General features: G+C 43.4%; 5 protein-coding genes across 8 annotated transcripts; 2 read left to right on the forward strand and 3 right to left on the reverse strand.

The window, feature by feature from the left end:
- Positions 1–1,828: 1,828 nt before the first annotated feature.
- Positions 1,829–3,843, reverse strand: Mon1 (vacuolar fusion protein MON1 homolog). Its single transcript, XM_017151384.3, has 3 exons — positions 3,129–3,843; positions 2,913–3,064; positions 1,829–2,858 (listed from the first exon to the last, which is right to left on the reverse strand). Exons 1-3 carry the CDS (start codon positions 3,716–3,718, stop codon positions 2,017–2,019), a joined length of 1,584 nt encoding a protein of 527 aa, XP_017006873.2. The 5' UTR covers positions 3,719–3,843; the 3' UTR covers positions 1,829–2,016.
- Positions 3,844–4,404: 561 nt separating this feature from the next.
- On the forward strand, positions 4,405–5,378 carry mRpS2 (mitochondrial ribosomal protein S2). The gene is made up of 2 exons (XM_017151364.3): positions 4,405–4,486; positions 4,545–5,378. The coding sequence occupies exons 1-2, from the start codon at positions 4,462–4,464 to the stop codon at positions 5,315–5,317; spliced, it is 798 nt and encodes a 265-aa protein (XP_017006853.3). The 5' UTR covers positions 4,405–4,461; the 3' UTR covers positions 5,318–5,378.
- Positions 5,327–7,006, reverse strand: LOC108064035 (homeobox protein 2). Its single transcript, XM_017151363.3, has one exon. It carries the CDS (start codon positions 6,923–6,925, stop codon positions 5,471–5,473), a length of 1,455 nt encoding a protein of 484 aa, XP_017006852.2. The 5' UTR covers positions 6,926–7,006; the 3' UTR covers positions 5,327–5,470.
- Positions 7,007–7,529: 523 nt separating this feature from the next.
- Positions 7,530–15,333, forward strand: mxt (Eukaryotic translation initiation factor mextil). Of its 4 annotated transcripts, XM_017151309.3 has the most exons (10): positions 7,530–7,614; positions 9,063–9,641; positions 10,408–10,729; positions 10,822–10,893; positions 11,196–11,256; positions 11,517–11,854; positions 11,921–11,994; positions 12,075–12,477; positions 12,549–12,667; positions 13,901–15,333. In XM_017151309.3, exons 2-10 carry the CDS (start codon positions 9,240–9,242, stop codon positions 14,012–14,014), a joined length of 1,905 nt encoding a protein of 634 aa, XP_017006798.2. In that variant the 5' UTR covers positions 7,530–7,614; positions 9,063–9,239; the 3' UTR covers positions 14,015–15,333. The 4 variants fall into 4 exon arrangements, with proteins under 4 accessions (XP_017006798.2, XP_017006797.2, XP_017006800.2 ...); XM_017151308.3 differs by having other exon boundaries at positions 11,517–11,994; XM_017151311.2 differs by lacking the exon at positions 13,901–15,333 and adding an exon at positions 12,789–13,684 and having other exon boundaries at positions 11,517–11,994.
- LOC108064000 (lysosomal dipeptide transporter MFSD1) lies at positions 14,807–18,814 on the reverse strand. The gene is made up of 7 exons (XM_017151312.2): positions 18,763–18,814; positions 17,669–18,196; positions 16,525–17,052; positions 15,577–16,054; positions 15,396–15,514; positions 15,236–15,335; positions 14,807–15,104 (listed from the first exon to the last, which is right to left on the reverse strand). The coding sequence occupies exons 2-7, from the start codon at positions 17,874–17,876 to the stop codon at positions 15,047–15,049; spliced, it is 1,491 nt and encodes a 496-aa protein (XP_017006801.2). The 5' UTR covers positions 17,877–18,196; positions 18,763–18,814; the 3' UTR covers positions 14,807–15,046.
- Between the last annotated feature and the right edge of the window lie 141 nt (positions 18,815–18,955).

Genomic DNA, 18,955 nt, shown 5'->3' on the forward strand with positions numbered 1-18,955 from the left:
GAACCATAAATATCTTGATTTGCTTCGAAAACACTCTAATGCTGACATAAATAACAAGCAAGCTGCACGTTCAAGAGGTTAAATCATGCAATCAATATCTAGATATTTTTTACTGCTGGTCCGCCGCTGAAAGTATGCAATCAAAAGTTTAAGGATTGCAATTTCTCTGAGAGTTTTGCGAAAACTTTTAGGAACAACATTTAGAATCGAAAGAAGAAAAATAAAAGAGTTGGTCGAGATTGGCTTTGTGTGTTCAAGAATTTGTAATAATGATGAAATTCAATAATATGATGAAATTCCCGGTTTTTCAGCGCTAACTATTTTTTTCTCTCTTTTATTTAGCCCATAAAATATTTTCTATTGTGGTGAAATCTCACAAAGTTTCATGAAATGCCTAAAAATTAAATATTTTAAATTCTTCCTGGCTAGTTTGGTAATAAAAACTTTTTCTATCTTCCTCAAACTTGCTTTAAAAAAACCCGCTTTTTATGTTGCCAATTATAGAATTTGGCCAATTTCGCTGCACTCGAAAAAAGTTGCTTTAAGCCACGGAGTGGAGGCCGAAGGAAGAGTCATAAAAAAATCCAAGGCGCCGAAACTTTTTCCGAGTTAAATAGAATCCTTCGCTTTTCTCGCATGCACCTACTGCTGCTCCTGCTCCTTTTTTTATTCCTTCTTTCTGCTACACGCGCTGCTTTCAAAATAACTCTAGGATACACAAAAAGACATCCTGTGGCCTCGAATGTGTGCGTGTGTGTGTGTGTGCTTGCGGGAAAGGTGAAACTTTGGAACTCCTTGTTGTTGCTGCTCCTGCCGCTGTTGATAATTCAGGACTACGAATTCGGCTCGAAAGGCGAACGGCAAATTAACGAGGAATCGAAAACGAAAAAGAAACGGGAATGCACGAGAAATGCGTATAAAAATATATATTTTGCTCATAAATTAAACGATTTGCACACTAAAAGCGGGTAGACGACCAACACGGGCGCAAAACTAACGGAGCGGCGTCTCACACATACACATGGACATATCCTGGCTGGATTTCGTCCTGTTTGTGTATGTGTGTGTGTATAATTGCCGCCGCAGAGCTAAGCGCGCAAAAACCGACAGATACACGAGCATTTAACACCCAAAAAATGCGTGGCGCATGTTGAAAAGCTGTTAAATACAACCGAAAAAAAGGACTGCCCGTTACGCCAGTAATTTTCTTTTTTTCTATGGCTTTTCTCGTATTCACCACCACGCGTTTTTTAACATTTTTCACATACTCTTCGGTTAAAGCAATTATGTATTTTTTTTAATTTTTCGGTTAGGCACTGGATCAACTTGGATTTCCCGTGGCAGCGGCGCCCACAATCGAAGCGTGTGCGTTCGCGTTTGTGTCCTGTACTCAATTGTATTCTCCGAGAATTCCGCCAGCTCCTTCACATCGTAATCCTCGCCGATGCGAGTGCGCGCGTTAAGTTGTTGATTCCTAAAAAAGCTCTCTCTACGCGAGTCCTTTGGCTCTCAAAAGTGCTGTTTGGCTAAAATTAAGTTCTTTCTCTGTTAAGTCATTTGTGGTTTGAGTCCGTGCTTAAAGGTAATGTTAGCCTAGCGGTGACACGAACCGCATGTCAGGATTCTTACAATTTTTGAAGTTTCTAACAGGAAGATCCTTTAATATAATACTTTTTAATAAATTTACAATGTTCTACACTTATGAAAATATTCTTTTATTATTCATTATTTTACTAAAATGAAAAAATAATTATTAATGTCTTTCTAAGGTATGTTTTAATTTTTTGCAGACCCAATTATATTTAACCAAGATAAAAAAAGCGACCTCTCCAGCTTTAGAATTTACTTAGAGCTTTAAATTACAAATGTACATGCGTAATTATGGTATACAAGGATCAGTTAAATAGACGCCGTCACAACTGCAACACAACAGCTTTGTCCTCGATTGGTTGGCAGCAGGGCAATATAAAAATAGTCATATATATCTCACAATTCCCTAGAAATGCTCGCTACAGCTTAGAATGTGGCATGGTTGCGTATGAAGTACACGTCGTACTCCTTCTCGATCCACTTGATCAGCTTGTCCACGTACTTGATCACCGTGGCCTTGTCCACGACCGGTTCGAAAACGGCGTACAGTTCGTAGGTGCCGGTGGCCCAGGCCAGCACCACCTCGCGCTCCTTCACCTCGTAGATGAGCTTCAGCGGCCGCGAGTTGCTGTGGATGCGGTGCAGCAGGTCGCAGTAGATGGCCTCCAAACGCTCCAGTTCTCCGACAGACTTGTACGGATGCCTGAGCATGGGACACAGCAATTGAGCCGTGCTCTTCGGCTTGTACAAAAAGTGTCGCAGCTCGGGGATTTCCACAACCTGCTGGTACAGCTTCGCATTGAACGGCTGCTGCAGCTCCTCGTTGATGGCCTTTAAGCAGTTGGCTTTACGCAGCTTTTCCGTAATCTTCGCCTTGGCCTCGGCCAGCGTGAAAAAGGCATCTCGATCCACTGACAGCAGAAGCAAACAGGCCTGACAATCATCCGCCAGGTAGGAAACATGCGCATGCAGATACCCATTCATATCGAACTTGGGCAGGCAGATGGGCGACCAGTTCTCTGAGCTTTTAAACGACTCGGAACACTCGACCAGGTTGAAGATTAGTCGCAGATCGGCGGGATGAATGGAGTACTTCTTCATGCGCACCAAAGCTATCAACTTGTTATTGGCTATCAGCACTGCAAACACCAGATTCTTGATCTTCGAGCAATTGCTCTGAATGGCGCCGGTAATTTGCGAGCGTATCGCAGTGGACAAGGGGAAGACGCGTATTGAGTTGGTCAGAAAGGTGAAGATGTTGTTGGACACTGCAAAAGGGAAGGGGTTATTTATTTGGGGATATATCTTTACTTCATCCTTACCCTTCGCACTACTGCTATCATTTGCCAGCAGGTTGTAGAACAAACGCTCGCTGCCCGAGAGCAGTCTCCTCAGATCGAAGTTTTTGCGTCGCTCGAAGATCTTGGTCATGTGAGAGTACGTCAATATGGAGAGTATTTGATTGTACACATCTCTGTGGATGCATATAATAACCCCATTAATAGGAATACTTATCAGTAGCTAGGCGAATGACTCACCCCAGCTGGAGTTGCAGCTGCTGGACACTCATATTGCTCCTCGTGGCCGCCACCAGGATGAGCGCGCTGCGCTGCATGAAGGCGAACTTGATGCCGGCCGCATGTATGGAAGTAATGGCATCCTGGCCCATCTGGACGAAGCTCACCAGCGCCTGGATGACGCCGAAAAGCGTGGCCAGCTTATCCTCGTTGCCGTGCAGCGAAAATATCGGTTTTCCCGCCTCGCTGAGTATGAAGATGTGCTTCTTTTGGCCCTGCCACAGGCTATCATGCTGGTAGTCGTACTCCTCCTCTAATCCTCCTATGGAATCCTCTGTTTTGGCGCTGGTCGAGGTGCTCAGTGCGAGGGACTCCACGGAGGCAGCCAGGCCTTTGGTCTCCTGCATAGGCTCCGGACTGAGCGCACTGGTGTCCCGTGCATTGGCCAGGCCATCCCTCAGCTCCGAGATAATACTATGGTTCTGCTGCTCCGCCTCCTGGTCGGGATCCGCCTCCTGATAGAGACTCGGCGACTCCGGTTCGCCCTCTGCGTCCAGGTACTCGCAGGTGGAGTTCGTGTCCGATCTTATCGACGTCTGCTCTACTTCCATTTCGATTTTCGGCTATTTTAGTCGCTTGAACATTGCAATTTGCCAATATTTCGCAAAAAGTACAAGTTTACAACGAAGGTTCCAGCTGGCTGCCGGGGGTTTTACAGCACTGGAAGATGAACAGATGATGAAATAAAGGGGGTGTTCCGGAAAACTTTATTTTATTAAGCGTTTTTTTTAAGTAAACGATTTTAAAACTAGATATTTTCCAACATTTAATAAAATAGGTTTTTTTAATCTACAATTTTTTCTTACAATTTCCAAACTCATCTTTCATCAATTTTTAAACCGCCCGAAAAGAAATAGAAGATTTTAAAACTAGATATTTGCCTGCATTAAAGAATATTTGTTTTTAAAAAATCTACAATTTATACCAATATTTCAGCGTTTAACAAACCGGCCGAGATTAAATATATGATTTTAAACTAGATATTTTCCTACATTTAATAAAATAGGTTTTTTCAAAATCTAAAATTTTTTCTTACAATTTTAAATCGTTTGGCGTTTTAAAAACCTCCCGAGAAGTAACAGAAGATTTTAAAAATAGATATTTTCCTGGTTTTAATAATTTAAGTTTTTTGAAAATAAATACAATTTTTTTTACAATTTCCAAACTCATCTTTCAGCGATTTTAAAACCGCCCGAGATTTACAAACACTGCTAGCCAACACTGGCCATCAGCTGTTTCCCAAAACCATAGAAAGAAGAAGCACAGAGGTTATGAAAACACGAGCCGCTCCAAAATGTTGAGAAAATCGCTTACCAACCGTAAGTAATCAATAAAAAGCGTAAAGGAAACGGTTTAATGAGTTAATCCCCTTTGAAGTGCCCCGTTTTGGCCAGATGTGCGGCCTGCCGCGGCGTCTGCAGAGCACCCAAGCGGAGCAGACTGCGGAAACGGAGCCGGAGGACATCGCTTTGGTGGAGCAGCGGCTACTGAAGCACCCGGACTACTTCCAGGTGCACAACCTGTTCACCGTGCGCGACCTCTTCAATGCCCGCGTGCACTATGGCCACAAGGAGGGCTCCCTGGACGACCGGATGCGTCCGTATCTCTTCGGCAGTCGCCTGGGCCACCTGATCTTCGATCTGGACAAAACCGCTTCGCATCTGCGCGATGCCCTCAATTTCGCGGCCCACATTGCCTTCCGCGACGGCATTATTCTGTTCTTCAATCGCAACGCCATGAACTCGCATCTCGTGGAGCAGAAGGCCCAGGAGGCCGGCGAATTCTCGCACACTCGCTTCTGGCGCGGCGGCATCTTCACGAATGCCAATGTTCAGTTCGATGCCGTCACCCGGCTGCCCGATCTCTGCATCTTCCTGAACACCCAGAACAATGTGATGGCCCAGCACACGGCTGTCCGAGATGCCGCCAAAATGGCCATTCCTACAATTGGCATTGTGGACAGCAATTGCAATCCCAATTTGATCACCTACCCGGTGCCGGGAAACGATGATTCGCCGGCGGCGGTGGAGCTGTACTGCAACCTCTTCAAGGAGGCCATTCTGCGCGGCAAGCGGGAGCGACGCCAAATCCTTGGCCTGCCCCCCCTGGACGAAACCCAGCCGCGTCGCAGCCGGAAACCCAGAAAGTAGCCATTAGTGTCAAGTTGATTTTGTTACATTTATCTGAATACAAATACCGATGTCCGTCGAACCGGGATGTAGAAGAAACTGCTGCTGTTTCAGGTGCCATGCCACTGGATAATGATTAAAACCCGCGCCTCGGGTTGGTTTCCCTGGGCGATTCTAGGGCGGCAGCAGGGTGGTGCCCTTCACGAAGTTGTTGCTGTAGTGGCTGTAGTACGAAGGATTCGAGTTGGAGCCCGAACTGCTGATGGGGGTAGATGGCCAGTAGTTGTTTTGCCTCTGCGAAGAATTGTCAGGCGGCGGCGGAGGTGGCGCCGCCAGATTTCCCATGACCGAGAGATCGGAACCGCCCTTAATGGCGCGGCCAGGGCCAAAGAACTTGTCCGTCTGCTTCTCCTTTGGCGTATCCCATGAGCCAATGTTCGAGGACTTGCGCACGAAGACCTGCCCCTTGTCGTTCTTGTTGTCCTGCTGCACCCAGCGCTCGGCATGCTTCACCGTCAGCATCGCCTTGTGGGCGCCAATATACTCCTCCGCCTTCACCAGACGCTCCAGTTGCTGCTCGTCCAGCTGATCGCGCGGCAGCTTGCCCAAACGCTGCACCGTTCGCTTCCAGTTGTGAAACTCGCGATTCTTGAACGGCTTCATGGCCATGCGGTACTCCTTCCACTGCCGCTGGCGCTCCTCCTTCGTCCCCGGCGGCGCATCGTCCAGGGGCAGCGGTGCCTCCGGCTTCTGGATCCACTGGCCGTTGATCTGCATAAAGGTGCCGGCGCGCTTGGGCTTCTTGGACTTGGGCTGAGCCTCGCCATTCGACGGGGAGCCGTTGTTATCGCTTGACGACGGCGGCGGTGGCGGCGGCATAAGCTTGGAATCCTTGTTACTGTTGCCGCGATTATTTCCCCGGAACTTCTTGTTGTTCTGGTTTTGGTTGTGGTTCTGTTTGTTGCCGCGATCGTTGCGCTGTCCCCGCTCCTTGGGCACCAGATTCCACAGGCTGGGACACTTGGGCATGGGCGGTTGGATGGGCGGCGGTCGGTGTTGCGGCGACATCATGTCCTCCCAAAACGGAGGCGGCTGCAGCGGTCGCTGGTTGTGATTGCGTCGCGGATTGGGGCCACCGCCTGGTCCGCCAAAGCCCATATTTCCCATGGGACCACCGTGACCCATATTGCCCATGGGTCCGCAGGGTCCTCCGGGGCCCATTGGAGGTCCACAGGGTCCCGGACCCGGTCCAAAGTTGCCTCCAAAACCGCCCATGTTCATCAGTTGCATGGGAAGTGGCGGAGGTCTGCTGAGTGGCGGAAAGTTGTTCCTCTCCTGGTAATTATTCGGTCCTCCTTGAAAATTCCCATTGTTGTTTGGTCCCCATTGTCTGCGTCCATTGTTGTTTCCGTTGTTATTATTATTATTATAATTGTTATTTGGACCGTAATTGTTGTTGCTGCGCTGCGGTGGTTCGCCTTTCGATTCCGGTTTCAAAGCCTCCTTGCACTTTTTCCAATCCGCAAACGACATCTGCAGCGGCTTCGTCGAGGGCTCATCCTTTCCAGATTCCTCGCTGGACGCCGCTGAATCCGCTGGTGCCGCCTCCACGGCCTCGTTTTCGGACATTTTCGAGCTGGGGCCTTAAATTCAGGGGAATATTATTAATATTCCAAATTTTCCACGAATTCTACACAGTCTACACAGAGATGACAGCAAAATGGTATCGATATATTTTTTTAGTTATTTCGGGGAGTTTCCCCTCAGATATATTTGAGTGGAAAAACGTTATTGTTTTACAAATTAAATTATACGATTTTACTTTTAGATTTAATACATATTTGTAAATTGAAAATGTCATATATTACAAAAAATAACTAAATATTGGTTTTATATTTAAATGGTAAATATATAAATGGACTGATTTGTTACCCTATAGTTATGTACTCTTTGTAATCGTTATAGAACAGCGGTCGGCAGCGTCCTTTAAGTGAGCATAGGGAATTGTTCTGCCTATCCTCTGCCTCTGCATAGTTCCTTCGAAAGCAGTTAAGTAAGCCAACCGATACAGAAAAAGAAGACTTGGTCCAAAAAAATTCCTGGGTATTACCAAAACTGTTGTGTGCTGAATTCTTAAAAACTTGTGGGTTCGAAATAAAATGTAGTTGATGTGGATGCGCCTGTGTGAACAGGCTATTTCTTAATCGATAGCAGTAGTCAGGTAACCAGGTGGCAACGCCCCGCCTTGAATGGCTTTTTGGGGCACGGTGGCAGCATCATTATTTTAGTCGCAGTCGAGGCAGAGATTTTGGTTTTTGGTAAGCTTTTTGCAATTTAATGAAGATTTCGGTGGGAAATAAACCGTGTAAACAAGCGGGGCGAGCAGATAGCCCATCTAACTATATCTGCGAAAAGCGCTCAACGCGAAAAGTGTAAGAAATCGAAAGGGAGTGCAAAGTCGGTCGGTAGCAAAACGCGCAGTTTGCCCATTTTAACGAAATGCTCGCCGTGCCATCAAAATATTACTCAATTTCGGCGAGTGTTGTGCGCGAAAAGGGCTTTGATTGATTGGTATTTAAACGCCGTCGCTGAATTTAACTTGAATTCGTGTTCTACGCCCAACAGGCGCCAGCTGCGCGGCCAGCGTCGACGTCGGCAGAGGCCATTCTTGTTGTTGCTATTCTCGACATATGATTCAATAGAGCGATCGCCTCTCTCTCTCGCTCGTCGCGCCCTCTCTCCCTCCCTCCCACGGATAATTTCCGTTTTTTGTAATATTTCTGTTAGCTGTTTTAGTTGTTGTTGCTGCTGCAGCGGCTGTAAGTGATATTTAAAAAAAATATGTGCTCGCATGGAGCGAAAGTCGAGCTAAAAACAACACAAATGGCCGTCCGTTTGTTGTTCCCATTTATGCAAACAATTTTCATTAATTATTTACACATTTCGCTTTTGGAACTTCGCACCGATTGACTCTGCGAAAAAAAATGCGCGAGAGGCGCTAATGGGTTAATTGGCCACTAAACTATAGATAAATCCCGGTGTTATCAGCTAAAGCCGCTTATCAAACGTGAAACATCGTTAAGGCCAAAGATATACGAGAGCTGTGCGTCGCAATACTGGAGATTCGGCCAGAAACGAGGCCAATTTCCATATCCCAAAGAACTAACCTATTCGAAATTATCCAACTATCCCGATTTCTGGTTTAAATTCGGTTAAAATACTAAGGATTAGCCCCTATAAACTTTGTATCCCCAACTTCAAAAGTTTTTATAGTTTATTTTCATCGATTTCAATGGAAAACTGCGGTTTTTCTAGTTTTTTTTTCTATAATTAAAAAAAAAAATCTTTTCTTGATTTTGAAGGCAAGTAGGCCTTTAAAATTTTTTTTAACTTATTTTTTTAATTTTATATATACATTGTGGATTTGAATAAAAAAAAGTTTTGGATTTGACACACAATCACAGAATATTTATTTATAACTACAATCAACTCAACTTTAAGTACGAATTTTATAACTTCTTTATATAATTGTATAAATTTGTTATACAAAAAGCTATTAAATAAGCAAATAAAGTATTATTTAAGTGGGTCCTAACTTTCAAGGCCTTGAATTTCTCTCTATAAATTGTATAAATTTTGTATATAAAAAGGTATAAAATAAGCAATATACTTATTTTATAAGTGGGTCCCAACTTTTAAAGCCATATTTTAAGATTTAATCATTAACCCACAAAACCCACTAAATTAATCTGCTTCTATATTCCAGGGGGAGGTGCGGAAAAAAGCTTCTACGATTTCTTTTTCACCAATTCTTCAACAACATTCAAACGAACGAACAAATAAGCAGACCTTACAAGCTGAGCTCAGCGAAACCGGACGACGACAGGCAGAGGACAACCTTTAGACTTTACCGAGACACTATCGAATCGAACGAATCCCGAAAATGGCCCACACACACATGGGACGCGCCGTGAAAAACATTGAGGCGCCACGCCCACTGAAGACACAGTCGCGATCGTCGTTGAAGAACAGCTACCTGGTGATCGAGGAGCTCATCCAGCTGATAGACAGCGTCGCCGTCGGCCTGCAGTCGTGCAACACCACGCCGGACTCGATCACGCTGCTGCTGCACAACCTGCGGGTCCACGGACCGCAGCTGGAGGCGGTGTCCAAGGACACACTGGATCGGGCCTTTGTCGTTTTCCGCAACGCTTCGCAGGACGAACGGCTGAACATAACGACGCGCCTCAAGCTGCTCGAGCTCATCGAGCTGCGCGCCAAGAGCTGGGACAATGACGACACCATCGCGTACTACAAGTCCAAGCAGCAGATCTCCAACGTGGAGGTGAGATCTAGAAATAATTTCAGTCTGAGAGCTACTTTAAATCAGGGTTCTGAAATTGACACACATGATAAAAACATGAAAAATTGAATTTTACAGTGTGAGCAAAATTGTTGACATGTGTGTCCAATACAAAGTGTTAAAATGTGAAAAATAATTGTTAACACACACAGCTCACTTGTGTTTTTTACCTAATGTGTTTTTAACACGACGTGTTTTTTACACACTGTATTTTTAACACAAATGAAAATTACATTTTACTGACATTAACAAGTCGAAGGGAAAATTAAAAAACCAATATGGGGCATGATATCTTATATGTTAGTTTTAACCATTTCAAAGCATATATGAATTCCTATACTCTGAAAAACAGTGAATTTTTTAAATTTGTTAATGTCAAAAACTCATTGTGTTAAAAACACGCTGTGTAAAAAAACATGTCGTGTTATTAACACGTCGTGTAAATAGCACAAATGACATGTGTGTGTTATTTATGTTTCTAACATATGTAGGATAAAATTTTTTACAAACAAGTCAATAACTTTTTTTTAAATTAACACTTTGATATTTAACATGTTAATAACAAATGTTTTTTACAGTGTGTGTTATTTTCCGAACCCTGCTTTAAATCGTGTTAATTGCCTAGTTTTTAAAAATTAACAAACATTTGTCAAGTAATTAACACATAATCTTCAGTTTCTATAACTAACTTTGTTTTGTTTTAAAATTGGATAAGTTCCGTATTCTAATCTATTATCTTTCCTTTCAGCTGCCCACGGAATATCAGTACGATGCTGGCGTTCAGCCAGGCGCCTTCAGCACCTCCCCCACATTCGGCGTCAGCGGCGGTGTTGGCGGTGTCAATGTTGGAGCCGCCGCCGCCGCTGCCGCCGTCTTCAATGCGGCCTCTGCAGCTGCTGCCGCCCAAGCAGCGGCCATTGCGGCCGTGGGCTCACCCAACCAGCAGCACATGCTGCTGCCCCCCGGTGAGGTCATCCGCAACTCGGGCAAGTTCCCCAAACCGACCAAGATTCCCGGCAAGACGTACTGCAAGGATGAGGTCGTGATTCGCAACGCCGACTCGGGCAAAGGTGAGTTTCTCCGGCTTAAAAGGAAGCTGAAACACACTGATCTTTGAAAATGAATCTAAAAATGTATTCCCAAAAATCCCGTGGCCACAAAGTCATGGGCATCAAGGGGCGACGCGTGCACATGATCGAGGAACTAAGTGAAACCATAATATCGTTTCAAAGAGGTAAACGCCAGAAAGCTGGTTTTAATTGTCCTCACTGCACCCGCATTTCATTTGGCACGCTTATTGCACTCAATTATTGGCTGGTGGCTTTTACCAAAATTTACTAAAAAGAAAAAAGATCGCATGTCCCATGAGTTTTCGCTTATTACATGATGCTATTTACCTCCAACTGTATATATTTTATTATCATTTTATAAATATATGTATTCATTTTATTGTTTTAATTTTTATTAACATTACCTATCATACTGAATAGTTTTAATATTTTTTTATACAATTTATTAATGCAATTTTTTCATTAGTCAACCCGGGCGCAAAGGAGCGTTTGGTACAGATTACTGGTCCTGCCGAGGAAAAAATTAAGTGAGTAATGTAAATGTATAATAATGATATTCTTTCTGGTTTTTGTTATCACTGTAAAATTAAAATATTATGTAAATACCGAAAAAAATTACCATTTTTTAATATATTTACAATTAATAAGCTGTATGCTTTAACGCATAAGCTTTTTTCAAAATTAAAACAAACATTAAAATTTTACTGCAAAAACCAATTGCCATTTCCCTAGAATTAACCATTTTCCCCAAACTCTTTTACTTAATTATGTTTTCTTTCTACGACAGCTACGCCAAACAACTGATGGAGGACACCATTCGCCGGAACGCATCTCCGGTTCGCCTGGAACCCGCTCCCGCTGCCGGAGGATCGTGCTCCTCGCTGAACTCGTCCAATTCGGACGACGCCATCGTGCAGCCGCGCACTCCAAGCGGAAGCAGCTTGGCCAACCGGCTGAGCTTCAACTCCGCCCAGAACTTCATGACCGCCACCGCTGCTGCCCAGCAGATCTCGCAGCAGGTGCACCATCAAACGCACCACCAGCAACACCAGCAGCAGCAGCAGGTTGCCGCCGTTGCTGCCGCAGCAGCAGCAGCGGCACATGCTCAGGCGACAGCCGCTGCCGGTAAAGTCTTGCGTCCCAATCAGCAGCTCCTAATGCACTCATATTCCACAAACGATGCTTCCGTAGGTGAATACAAGTTCACGGTCAACGTGGGCCAGCACCTGATCAAGATCACCGGCGACTGCTGCGAATTAGTGCGCGTAAGTGGAGTCAAAAGCTAAATTAAACGGATTTTGTTTCTTTATGATTCAACTTTATTGATATTTGTATTTTTTTCCAGGTGGCCAAGCTCGTCCTCGATGACTATTTCAGCAGCTCGGAGTTTCTGGCCTCCATTGAGGCTGGCGCCGCTTTCGACGGAACTTCTCTGGTGAGCCCAGTGACCACGCCATCGACTCCGCTACCCGGAGGCGGGCCACCGCAATTTTTGCTGCCTGGAACGGACAGCGGCATTGGACTGAACTACGCCGCCTCCTCGGCAACCAATAATAATGGCGAGGGCGACGACGAGGTGTTTGCAGATCCCATAAATGGTGGGTCATCGGCCAACAATCAAAATGGATTGGCCCGGTCGCGTCGCAGCCACTTTTCACGCAAGGAGTCCACGCCGGAGTCCAAGGGAGTTCGCGAGAAATTCGACGTGGACGAATTGGCAGGCCTTAATTCACTAAAAAGCAATGCATGTAAGATGGAATGCTATTCTAAGTTTTATTTTGAGTCAGAGCTTTTCAATAATCAAACATTTTAACTACAGCTCGCGTCTCTTACGATATTGAGCACTTGATCTACTACTCGAAGAGCCCACACGCCTGGGCTCTGCCCACCGACTGGCAAAAGATGCAGGAAACAACGCCCTCGATTCTACGCAACAAGGTAATTCCACCACTCGATGTGCCAGTCGACTGTATCGCTTACTCTTCGAACTCCCCCGACTCCATTACCAACACCTCTGCACCTAACTCATCAGTAATAACAATTCCGACTGCGCCCACAGCTACAAATATAATAACCTCCACCCCAAACACGAACATCATCAGCACCGCCACCGTTGGAGGAGCTGCTGTCGAGGCGGCAGCAGACAATCCCATAACCATCACTAACAAGCAATCAAAAGGGATCATCGTCGATCGCGAGACCCGTCGCCTTCCCAAGCCATCGGCCATGTCCGATCGAAATCTGTACAATAAGCAATTGCAAATTATAACCAATACAGTGGGTGGATCGCTAGCTCCACAGGCAAAGAATCGCCAATCTAGCTATCAAGCATCCCAAGTGAAAGCCATTTTCCAACGCTACTGCGAGGACGATGAATTCTCCATGGCCTTATGCGAGCCGGAATCGAATAATAATCGTGTTTTTTTCTAATTTTTATTTATTTTTATAAAATCCGAATTACGTAGCCGGAATACGTATCGAAAATACTCGAATCTCAGCCGCAGATCGGCAATGCTCTTATAATTTCGTATTACTAACCATTAACAAAGGCAAAGCATGAAGAAATACCACTATCGGTGTCATTATCATCCAGTCATATAAATTAAAGACATACCAACGAAACCAAAACAATTACAAAGTGAAACTATTCGCTAGTCCTAGACGTAAATAATACATCTAATGCATTAAAATGAAAAAGTTAATGTAACTATAGGGAGAATCTGTGTTTTGGCTGTGAAACAGATTAAGTCTTCGCTAGAGGTAAACGGAAAACCATTAACAAACATTCTCGAATTCACACCAACATTTACAAAGCTGTAATTAATGTTTTAATAAGACTTATAACAACTGTAACAAACCTAGTTCTAAGCGTTTTATCCCCCAAACACACACATATTCAATACGATTTATAAAAAACTCTAATAAACATAAGGGCTTTCAAAGTCCGTAACAAAGCTTGGCTGGGTTTAACTGACACACCGCTTACATTGTACATTGTGTATTGCCACCGAAAAACCATAACATCCAAAGCACGCTCACCAAAACCACCCAAAATGGCTAGCTTAGGCATTAAATGTAAATATGTTTGTCCAAGGTAAGCTTGACCCTGTTATTGAGAAACCAAGTTCCTATGCAGTCTATTCTAAAACCATTTCTTTCTCCGACAAACAGGATCTGCAGGATGAGAGCCAGCGCTTCGATGGCGATAATTATCTGGCCAGCATTAAGACTGCCGCCAAGCGAGACATTGTGGCAGCCGATGAAGTGGAGACCCTGGATGAATAACCCAGCTTGTGGAGCGGTCCAAACTGACAATATAGATAATACGCATTATCAATGTCCGGGGTGGAGAGCTCGGCTCACAGACGGAGCTAGCCTCATCTAACAATCGCAAAAAACAAAACGACCAAAAAAAATATTGCAAAAATCAAGCAACTCATTGCTAAACTAACCTTAGAAATTACCTACGAAAAAACATCTAAACTTTCAGAATAACTAGAAAATTCAACGAAGCTCTTAGTTAAGTTCAAGCGAAACGGGAATCAAACTTCCCAATATTTACTAATTTACAAAATGCAGCTAACTGAAAAAAGGCTCGAAACAGGCGTTACGGAGCGGGCCCAACTTTTATGGCCCAAATTAAATGGAATGCATTTTTAGTAACTCAATAGAGAATGACACATTTTTAGTTTGAAATTTGTTTCTCATCCTTTTCCCCAACTTTGTTTCTCCCAACCAAATAATTCTCAAAACGGAAAAAGAAATGTATTAATTCATCTATGTGTTTATTATTATTTCATAATTCTTTTGTGACTTGCTCTGAATATCATTTTTCAAGATTTGAAATTGTATTTTGTTTTCTCTAGTCTATGCATCATAGAAATTTTTATATATTTTAATTTTGTTAAATTCAAGTGGGTAATGTAACAAAACGAGAACCACACCAAAATTCTTTGAATTTCTGTTTATGCTTTAGTTAATTTATTTTATTTATTTTGTACAAATACAAATCATATATTCTTCTAAAAGATATTTGCAAGGAAAATAAAATGGAATCAAGATCAAACACACAACACATTTAATTTGGTGAATGTACATTTATATAAATTTATTCAACAAAAAAGATAAATATAACAATAGTTTAAGGTTTGATATGTATCATAGAATATTGGCTAGGAGTTAAAACGATCGAACGACACCGGAAATTGTGCGGTCAGAAGAATGTGCTCCGTGTTGTTGCATAGCGAGTCAAGTATAGAGAGATGGCATTAACATCACATTTGGTTATTGGTTATTGGTTAGTAACAGATAATCGATCTATTGCACTCGGTTGCCCAATAAAGGCCGTCTGTTCACGAAGGGGCACTGCATCGCGCTTTTTTTTGGCATGTACACAAAGCAAATACATTTAGAAAGAAAACGTTAATTGTGTGTCATCAGATAGGGGATTAGAACACAACATCAAGACATCAATAGCATGCTCAACTCGACTCAATATTCACGTACATCGAGGTGTGATAGGTGGCCCGCTGAGCAGGTGACATGTTCAAATTGCCCTGATGCTTGCGGTTGTAGGCCCAAATCGCACAGGTGGCCAGCAGGGAGACTATTTAAATATAATTATTGGATTTATAATTAAGTTTATTAAATTCTAGGTAACTCTTACTCAGCAGGAAGAACATGAAGAAGATCTGCAGCCAGAAGTGACTGCCACCGCTGCTGTCCACAATAATGCCCGCTGCAATGGTGACCACCGCCAAACCCAGATTCTGAACCGACTGGCAGCTGGAAAAAAAGGGAAACAAAATTTAAATCGATCCTAAGAGTCTGGAAATTAGTAAACCTACAAGCCATACGCTGTGCCCAGTTGATATTCAGGCACAATCAGCGACACTAGAGGCCACAGACTAGCCGCCAACATGGAATAGGACAGACCCATGATGCTCATGGCGATGTACGGATCCCAGTGGGTGAAGGTCAGCAGGCAGTGGGACAGCAGCGTGGAGATGGTGGCGCAAAACACCCAGGTCACATTCCTTCCCACCTTGTCGATTATGAAGCCAAACAGTGGCGATGCTATGGCCGAGATCAGGTAGACAATCGAGTTGACCGTGTTCGCCTCATCCGGAGTCATGTGGAAGTTGCTGACGAAGAAGGCCTGGCCCAAAGCCACAAAGGGAAAGATGGCCACATAGTAGGCCACGCAGACCACGGACACCATCCAAAAGTCCAGCTTGAAGGTTACGATGTCGCTGAGTTTGGCAATCTCTCCGCCAGGATTATTATTCCGCTTCAGAATTCGTTCCGCACGCTTGTCCATCCAACCTGAAAGATGGAAATATTAAATAAAATGTTTTATAAAGAAAAACAAGAGAGTACCCTATAGTCGGGTGGGTGTCCCGACTATCTAATACCCGTCACTCAGCGAAAGGGTGTGCGAGGGATATGGATATATCACTTTTTGATTGCGCATAACTTTTTAATGAATAGTCCAATTTGAAAAATTCTACATTTCGATAGATATAAAAATACACAACAAAATTGCATCTTATACTTCTCGGAAATCTTTAAAGATGTGGTCGCCAGGCACATTTTAAAATCGTCACTAGGCGATTGTGGGCGTTAGAGGGGGCGTGGCGCCCGGCTGAAATAAACTTGCGCTGCGTAAGAAGCCCAAGAATATGTGTGGGAAATGTCAGCCTTCTAGCTTTTGTAGTTTCCGATATCTCAGCGTTCATACAGACCGACAGATTCTACTCTACGAGTAACGGGTATAAAGATCAATGGTATCTTACCCAAAATCAAGGTGCAGATGAGCGACATCACACAAGTGGAGGAAGCGAGAAACAGGGCCACTCCCAGACCTTTATAGCCAGAGTACGATTTCGAGACGTAGCCATATAGAGGTTGCATTATCCAAAAGTTGACGGTGCTGCCGAAACGAGCCACTGACAACTGCAATCCGAATACCATGTTGAGCTCCTTGCCCTTGAACCACAGCACCGCATAGCTGTTTTGGGCCACAGCCAGCGACTCAGCCCCAATGCCGAATACAAAGCGTCCCACGATCATCAACCAGAAGTGACCCAGCACTCCGCCGGTGGCGAAGATCAGTTGGCCGACCAGCACGATTAGCATGTAGATAATGGTGCCCAGGCGGATACCGAACACCCGGTCGATAAGGAAGCCGCCCACAAAGCAGAGCACGATATTTGGCCACGAGTAGATGGAGTAGATCAGCGTGAATTCCGTGGAGCTGAGGTCGAGCTCCTTCTGAAACACGTCCTGCAGTGCTCCCGGATTATCGTAGCAAAAATAGGAACCTAAAAAGAAGATTCAAATATAATACAAATATATTAATTAATTTCAAAAAGGTTTATTTTTATTTATTTCCATAAAAAAATTTATTTTTAATAACATTGGGTTCATTGATTTGATAAAAATTTATTTATATTGAAACTTAAATAATTTTAATAAAAACCTTTCGATGCCCTAAATTTTTTTTATAATTTTTTAGAAATATTTAATTTTGAAACGTAATGCGAAACTTTAATATTCTTTCGTAATACATATATTCTATAAACTTTTCTGATTTGGCTAGTATGAGAAAAAATTTAAATGAGTTTTAAAAACAAATTTGATAAAAATTAAATCGAAATATTCGTTTAACAGCTAATCGATTGTAATCCAATTGATATTTCTTTAATATCCATCAAAAAGTATGATATTTTTAAAATGCAAAATGACTTTTCTTTAGCTCTAAAAATTGTAGTTAAATGGGTTTTAACAACCAATTTAAAAAAAATTAAAAGGAAATATTCCTTTGAAATTTCTTAGAGATCTATCATCCCATACGATTTCATGGATTTATCCCTACTTTAAATTTAACAAACGGACGAGAAAACGGCCCTTAAAGTTCTAAAAATGGTATTAACTCACCAAAACCCAGGAGGCACATGAAGAGCAGGGCCAGGAATCGGTGTGGCGTGCTCGAAGGATCACAGCATCCTGCATCCTTCTGCGGCCCAGCGAGCTCCGTGTCCCGGGCACTGCGACGTCGCACCACGGGATGCACTTCATCATCGCCGCTGCTGCAACTGCTGCTATTCGAGGTGTCCACGATGGGCTTGCGTTCCTCGCGTGACATTATTTCCACTTTTTGATGTCCCGGAAGATGGAGGAATGACAGGAAATTTGAGTTATGCGATGGTAATTGCTTTTTCGTAGCTCCTCTTCTCCTCCTTTTGGAATTCCTGCTCGGGCGTCAGTGGTCGGTGGGCGTTGGGCGGTAGGCGGAGGGGGTGGGGCCGGGCTGTGGCCCTACTGTTGTTGCTTATCACTAGACCACACCATTATTCCTTGTTGTTGTTGTTGCTGCTGTCGCTCAGTATATGTGCAGTATTGATTATTCCCACAGACAGATGATGGAATAATGGAAAGGTTGGTTGGGGGGATGTTACGCTTAATCTGCAATAAAAAGCCAAGATTGAAAATTGCATTTCACACAGCTTATTTTCCACACCCACACACACACTGGAGCGTAGGGAAAATGTCACGGGTGGGTGTGCGTTTGTATGTGTTTGCTAGGTAAACACGACAGATCTTGTCGTCCGTTTGTTGACTAACGGTAAAATGGGTAATCAATTAAGCGCTTGCATGCGCATAACTTTCGGTCGACACCTGATTTAAGGTTTTATTACGATATTTGCGTATTGAAAAAGGCCCAACCGTATATTTCGATACATACACAAATGTCAATAAACATGCATATGTAAGTGCCGTATATCAACAAAGGGGGATTTAAAACAAAATGCCCCGTTATCGCACTAAAACAAATAAAGTCACACACTAATTAATCACTAGTCCCCGGACTTAATTTGCATTATTTACATGCGATTTTTTCAAATTGCGATTGTGGCGGGCTTATGAAGTGAGGAAAAAAACTTTCTCGAAGTATTTATTTTAATATTCGAGAATATATTGTGAGTCACTTTATGCCTACTTTGTAAATATTCAACAAGTGGAGGACTTACGGTTTATTTCTGTCCCCTGTCAGGAGAAGAATGTTCGTTATACCTGATTTCCTTACCTGTAGCTGTAGGGATGGAAATGGCATATCGCAGTTGAGTTATCGATATTTTGTATACTTTTACCTGTACCGTTGAAACATCGGATTTCCATTTTAACACAAAAATATGTTAATATTCATCACAACATTTAATATGA

The sequence above is a fragment of the Drosophila takahashii genome, chromosome 2L, assembly GCF_030179915.1.
Source record: "Drosophila takahashii strain IR98-3 E-12201 chromosome 2L, DtakHiC1v2, whole genome shotgun sequence".
NCBI classification, from domain to species: Eukaryota; Metazoa; Arthropoda; class Insecta; order Diptera; family Drosophilidae; genus Drosophila; species Drosophila takahashii.

Coding starts and splice junctions, on each gene's coding strand:
- Mon1 (XM_017151384.3), bottom strand. CDS start 3,718: ATGGAAGTAGAGCAGACGTCGATAAGATCGGACACGAACTCCACCTGC. Junction 3,065..3,128: donor CAGCTGCAACTCCAGCTGGG/GTGAGTCATTCG, acceptor ATGCATCCACAG/AGATGTGTACAATCAAATAC. Junction 2,859..2,912: donor TGATAGCAGTAGTGCGAAGG/GTAAGGATGAAG, acceptor TCCCTTTTGCAG/TGTCCAACAACATCTTCACC.
- mRpS2 (XM_017151364.3), top strand. CDS start 4,462: ATGTTGAGAAAATCGCTTACCAACC. Junction 4,487..4,544: donor GAGAAAATCGCTTACCAACC/GTAAGTAATCAA, acceptor TCCCCTTTGAAG/TGCCCCGTTTTGGCCAGATG.
- LOC108064035 (XM_017151363.3), bottom strand. CDS start 6,925: ATGTCCGAAAACGAGGCCGTGGAGGCGGCACCAGCGGATTCAGCGGCG.
- mxt (XM_017151308.3), top strand. CDS start 9,240: ATGGCCCACACACACATGGGACGCGCCGTGAAAAACATTGAGGCGCCA. Junction 11,257..11,516: donor CCTGCCGAGGAAAAAATTAA/GTGAGTAATGTA, acceptor TTTCTACGACAG/CTACGCCAAACAACTGATGG. Junction 11,995..12,074: donor ACTGCTGCGAATTAGTGCGC/GTAAGTGGAGTC, acceptor ATTTTTTTCCAG/GTGGCCAAGCTCGTCCTCGA.
- LOC108064000 (XM_017151312.2), bottom strand. CDS start 17,876: ATGTCACGCGAGGAACGCAAGCCCATCGTGGACACCTCGAATAGCAGC. Junction 17,053..17,668: donor CATGTGCCTCCTGGGTTTTG/GTGAGTTAATAC, acceptor TCTTCTTTTTAG/GTTCCTATTTTTGCTACGAT. Junction 16,055..16,524: donor CATCTGCACCTTGATTTTGG/GTAAGATACCAT, acceptor TCCATCTTTCAG/GTTGGATGGACAAGCGTGCG.